At 35.4% G+C, this 6,352-nt stretch overlaps 1 protein-coding gene across 1 annotated transcript in view; it reads left to right on the forward strand.

Moving 5' to 3' along the window:
- Positions 1–3,593: 3,593 nt before the first annotated feature.
- The window catches only part of LOC111633562, a 9,479-nt gene continuing 6,720 nt past the window's right edge, over positions 3,594–6,352 (forward strand). Inside the window, exons 1-2 of the mRNA XM_023378151.1 lie at positions 3,594–3,926; positions 3,993–4,168. Of these exons, the coding sequence (XP_023233919.1) occupies positions 3,869–3,926; positions 3,993–4,168 (234 nt within the window). The 5' untranslated portion in view covers positions 3,594–3,868. The remainder of the gene's footprint in view (positions 3,927–3,992; positions 4,169–6,352) is intronic.

Consider the following 6,352-nt stretch of genomic DNA (forward strand, 5'->3'; position numbering starts at 1 on the left):
TTTTTTTTAGGATCTGAATTTTCAGCTTCTACTTTTTATTTCCTTTTGCAAATCAGCTCAGCTCAACACTTTTTCCACTATCATTTTCTGGGGTGGGCCGTAATTCTCGCTGAAATTGTAGTTTTTTTAATGTAGTGTAGGACCTATAAACACTTGTCTTTTTCTTCTACCTGCGACCCCCCTGGGGGTTGTGACCCACAGGTTGAAAAACACACTGCTTTAGATATTGAAAATTAAATAAAGAACATTATGTTAATTTAAGCGTATAGAAGTGTTGCTGTTGTTCCAGAAAAGATCTTATTTTCACTTTACCGAGTGCCTAGTAGGTAATTTGAGATATAGAACAATTTTAGCAACTTTAACAGATCACCCTAGTTAATCTGCAGATTAGCTAGGTAATGTACACATTAATGACTTTCGAGCTTTAGCGGTAACATATACAATACATGTGTATTGTATTGTATTATAAATATATATATGTATACACTAGAGCATCAATTATCCGAATGTCGATCAACCGAAATGTCAGTTAACCGAAAGCATTCTGGTCGGACTGTGTTGTGCTGAATTGAATGTTTTTGATACTAGATTAGCTTCTAAAGTATAATTTTTTTTTGTTTTTATATTTTTCAATATATTTTTTTTGCTTGTACAAAGTAAAGAAATAATTTTTAATGATGCAATAGCCACGATTATTATAAAAACTTTCGTTAGGCTTAACATTGACGAAAATTCAACACGAAACAACATGCAACAGAGAAAAATTTAAACATGNTTGATTCGCATAACACGGCAATTTTTTGGAACGTAACTACCGTGTTATACGGAGGTTACCTGTACGTTTTAATTAGCTTAACCTTGCTAAAACTCCGTTCACCTTTGGCCACCGTAACCGGAATAGTTACAAATATTAGGAAATGTATCTTGCCAATTATTTAATGCTAAGATCTGAAGGACTGCTTTCGGATGACCTTTATCAATATCTAAAAAACATTTTTAAACACATAATTTCTCTTGAAAGTTCCAATCCCGAAATATCGAAATTATGATCATGCGTTAGTTCTTCCTCCAACTTTAGGCAAGCTTCTTTCAAATTTTCATCGGTCTTATTGAAATCATAGAGGAAAGACCAAGTCTCATTAATTGTAGTAAGTTGCGTGAAGCGTGTCTCTCGAGTTTATAGCAGTGTCTAACAGGATAAAAAACATTTGTTCTGAATAACGTTTCTGGATCCATTGGCGCGTCATCTTCATTTGGGAACATTTTTTTTTTCTTTTTTCGTGCGCGGATTGTTTCAAACTCCGGGCTTATTTCAGCTTCTTTAGCTATGTCCTTAGCTGCAATGAGAGCATTTGTTAATCCTTCGTCTGTATATTCTTTCAAAAATTTCAAACATTTGTGCATCATTTTTGTTGCATCTGACAGGTCTACGCGCTCTGATTGCATGGATTTGTCGACAAGATTAACATGGAATAAAACGTCGTACCAAATGACTAACGACAGCAAAAACTCGAACTTCTCCAAATTGTGTGCAAACGATTTAGCTTCTGAACATGCCACGGGATCACTGTCGGTATTCTTCTTCCAATGTACTTTTTACTTCGGCGTACATCGCTTGCCAACTAAAACAGCGGCGCCTGCGGTGGCAACTCTGATGATGTAACCTAGGGGGGTGAAACCCCGCTCACGCACTCGACCCACGCGCGTCTCAACAGATAAGGCCATTCACATACTACCACACGCTTGCAATTAAAATATCGAAAAGTGAAAAAAATATTTTTTCCTTTAATTTTCTTTACCACTGAGGCGCCCTCTAGGGCTTAACGCCTGGAGCGGCTGCTCCATTCGCCCTATGGTAGGGCCGGTTCTGGAGGCAGTGATGTTTTCGGGTTCGTGAGACTCCGTTGGTCGGTGACGGCAGGGTTTTGGTATCGGCACCCAGACGAAAAAGATTCGTCTCCAGTTTTTATTTGACACAGCACTTCCGATGTTCACACACTTTTGTCTTGACTCGCCGAGTTTTGTGTCGAGTGCAGTCTTGCCGAGTGTCCCCCTTTGTCCTTCAAGATCGGGGATTATATCAATCTCCGCTTTTGGTTTTGTTTTCTGATTGGCTCCCTCGTCTGTCTCTAAGCGAAAAACAATTCCTTTTCGAGTCACGAGAAAGATCCGCCTTGAAGAATTTACTTGACACCATCCGTTATTCTGGCTGCAAAATGTTGATGAAACTTTGAAACTTGCGCTCATATTTTCCACCATTGTTGTCTAGTCTGTGACGTTTTTGAAATTTTAACGACACGACGCAATGTCCTTTTTTGTCATTAACCTTTCCTCTTTTCAAAATTTCTATGTTCTAATTATGTGCATATGAGCGACTCTTCAAAGGTCCATCTCTACTGGAGGTCGTTTGTTTACAATTATTAATCATTTAAAATTATTACGTTCTGTTTACATCAATAGCGTTTTTTTTTTTTCTCTCGTTGCGGTTTCATATGACTAACACAACTAATTCGATCTTTGATCGGTTTTTAACAATAGACGATTTTTTTAGTTTCGTTTTAATAAATTTCTAATAATAAATATTTAATTTCAATTCATTTTTGGGGCCTCACAATTTAGTAAAATAGTCGAATATTATTATTTTTTTCAACCCTCCTTCTCGGTGGGCACTAAGAGGGCCTCTTTAGCAACTCCATTACGGGTTCGGTCAGGCCCACAATGGGGTGACCCGACATATCCAGACGGACCACCCGGGTCCCTTGAGCGGTAGACTGCCATCTTGACCGCTCGGTTGTCCGGCCATTATTATTACATTAAAATAATTCAGAGAAAATATGTATTCAGTTCGAATGGAAGACTGTAAACATACAACTACAGTGGTCTAACTGGGCCTGCGTACAGGACGTTGTGTACTTAGTGCTTATCGTCCTTCAGGTAACCCCTTGTATCCATTGGCGCTGTGCTGTAAACGCAGCTAGTCAACGTGAGTCAGTGTACAGTTGTCTGCTTATCGTGCTTCACATACTGTGGATACGTTCTGGCGTCATGGAGGGTAACTACACATTTGGAGAACTTGCTGATATGCAAATTCTTTATGTTTCATTCATCATACCGATCGCATAGAACGCGCAAAGTGCTGTAGAAACTTTACATGACATTTTCGGCTATAGGTTCCTTATATCAAAACATTCAAAATTTCATCCTCTACAATCCCCCAAATTTTTAAACGTCATTCTGATACACTCTGTATCTGCATATATATACATAAATTATTAAATACTGTATAACAAAATCGGAAAGGTCGTAGATTGAATAGATAAAAAATAAATAAATTGTTACGGGTAAGAATGGAAACCAAGAAAACGAAATTGAATTTTACTTGAATGTTTAGGACAAAAAATATTATTTATGTACGTTATTTGATAGATAATTTTTAAAGTTAAAATCGAATTTTAAGCGGAAGATCAGTAATAAAATTTTCTTTTGTGGTTTATAATTATTATTTTTCGGTTAGAAAAATGGTTTTCTTATCATTTTGACAATTAACGGAGTAGGCGTCAGTTTAAAGACGGGTGTCGAAACGCGATCCTGGTGGCGGTAAATTGAACTGTCTGTGATATTTTTCATCCCTGATAGGCAATGGTTCTGTATATAATGGTTTTGTCCGTATCCGTAAATTGATTCGTTAGTCATACTCTTAATCTATATTTTCATTTATGATTGCGTTTGTTACTTCTGTCCTTTTAATTTTATCGCAATGTTGGCATTGATACCATGAGAGTTTTACTTGTATTCCGAGTTTAAGCCAGGGCGTGCGTGTCAGTGACATTCACGTGATAAAGAACAAATTGTTCTTGCGATGTGAAACATGGAGAACGATCGAGCTACGCCGATGTTAGACTCTGCACAGTACTTAAGTAAATTAGGTGAGAAAATAGAATTATTCTGATTTACTTTGGTTCGTATTTAATTTGCATTTCGATTTATTTCAGAATCTCGTTTAGCTAGAATAAAAGATAAAAATAAAGAACCGACGCCTAAAGAGATTTTAACGTCTCTGCAACAAGCCAAAGAGAGTATTTTGGGAATTGAAAGGAGTCAAAATGAATCCAGTTCCTTTCTGTCCGAAGAGAGCGGAGATAAACAAGTTTCGTCGTCTTCTATAGAGGTAAAAACCTACGTAAATCCATCTGTGAATTTCAATATAAGGGGAAGTTTTGCTTATTTTCAATTCAAAGTATACAAAGGTTTATTCTTCCCTACTTAATAGTGATGTTGCGGCCAAAGTTTTTCTCTAAAATGTGAATGTTGAGCCACTGCTCAATGTTTGCATTTTAGAGATGAAAATTTCGGCTGCAACCTTGCTAATAATTTGCTAATGAGTATAACAGACATCAAATATTATGCATTATTGTTGCTATATAAAAGATCTAATTTAGACTGGTTCTGAGCTATAACATGTAAGAGGCTTCCCTATCCAGCAAATACTATGATTTTTGACTGTATAATAAGGTCAACCCTTGAATAATAAATTTAAAAGTGAGAGACCCTAAGCAGTAGCTATTTAACTTATATATAAATCTAGTCCTAACTATGCATTGTAGCTAATTACAGCAAAACCTTGCTTTACAGCCACCCATAAAATTCCCTGGTAAAACTGCATAAGTTTTAACAAAAATCAAACTCCATCTTGATGGCCAAGGTAGAAGTGTCCTAAAGTGACATTTATATCCATTTATATAGCCAATAGAATAGGAAAATCCCACATTCCTAAATTCAATCTATTGTTTAAAGTACTATTGTTGCTATGGTTATGGAACAGTTTGCCAAGATCTGTGTTAAGTATTTAACAGGATTTAGTATGTTACTCTAATTACAGTTCTGTTTGTCAATTTTTTCATAATCTTGCTTGTGACCAGAAATTGTATACTGCAAAGGTGACTGCATAAGTGATGATTTACTGTATTTGTCGTTAGAATGAAGTCTTATATGATGAGACATTTAATTAAGATGGATTGGATTAAAAACTCTTACTTTCATTTATTTGATGTTTTTGTCTGACATTTATTTTGGATTCAAGACAGCATCAGACTTCAATAGAGTCTAAAGAATCTCAAAATTCAGCTCAGTAGGGATTGAAACAAATTCCATATCTTACTTACTATACATAACATATACTGTATCAGTGGTTTGTCTATGAAACATTGCTGTATACTTAGTAAAGAGATCTGCAGTTGAGATGTCATGATAAACTTCTGCTTTGATGTAAGGACTCTTCAACAGACTTGATAATTTTGTATGATGTATTTGATATCAAGGCTTGCTTCTTTTGAGAGAGACAATGCTTGAAATACTAGGCATAGTAGGTAACTGCATACCACTGCTCTATCAACCTGGATGTTGCATTAGTAAATGTTAGCAGTTTGTAGTGGCATGTTTTGTAAACAATGCTTGGGTAATTTAAGCTGATCCCTCCCATACATTAGTATAATCATTCCAATGAGATGACTATCCATCAAAAAAGTAGTATATTGACATGATGAGTTCTGAGACATCTTCACCAAGTTCACTTAATGCTTTCATATATGCATTAAGTGTTGTGTGAATACTGCAAATGCCAATATCAACCAGCCCTTTCCTCCTAATTCCTAGCTCATCCTCATTAGAGATTTATGACTTTTTTGTTAATGTTGGGATTATCTAAACTAATTATATGAGTAGTTTATGCATTGAAAAGTTTGCATTTTTGAGGATATTACAATGCACAAGTGAAGTTTTCCATCAGTTTGTTCAAGAAAACAGATATTCAAATATTTGGAAACAATTTGGTTTTTTCCCCCTCTGACCAAAATCTGATCAAGACCTGTAACTTTATTCTCTGCATTGCTGATTTCATTGTAGCTAATGGTAAAATTGTCGACAACTTCTTTTACCATCTACTTTTGAAAATGACCTAATGATGATGTTAAGTACAGTAGAGCGTCGATTATCCGAATCAGTTGGGGACTGTGGTTGTTTGGAAAATCAATATTTCAGATAACCGATTACGTATGAAAAAATATATTAACCTATCCCATGTTGAAATTTTTCTCTGTTGTGTGTCACTTTGCGTTGAATTTTCGTCGATGTTAAGCCTAACGTAAACTTTTTAAAATAATAATCGTGACTACTGTATCGTTAAAAATTATTTCTTTATTTTGTACAAATGAAATAAATATATTGAAAAATATAAAAACAATAAAAAATTATACTTCAGAAGTTAATTTAGTATCAAAAACGTAAAATATTTGAGTAGCCCAAGACATAGCCAAAGATTGCAGCGCCACAGCACTGGCGAAAATTTAAATTTGCC

Source organism: Centruroides sculpturatus, unplaced genomic scaffold (genome assembly GCF_000671375.1).
Source record: "Centruroides sculpturatus isolate CEXI.00-Female unplaced genomic scaffold, Cexi_2.0 scaffold749, whole genome shotgun sequence".
Classification (NCBI taxonomy): Eukaryota; Metazoa; Arthropoda; class Arachnida; order Scorpiones; family Buthidae; genus Centruroides; species Centruroides sculpturatus.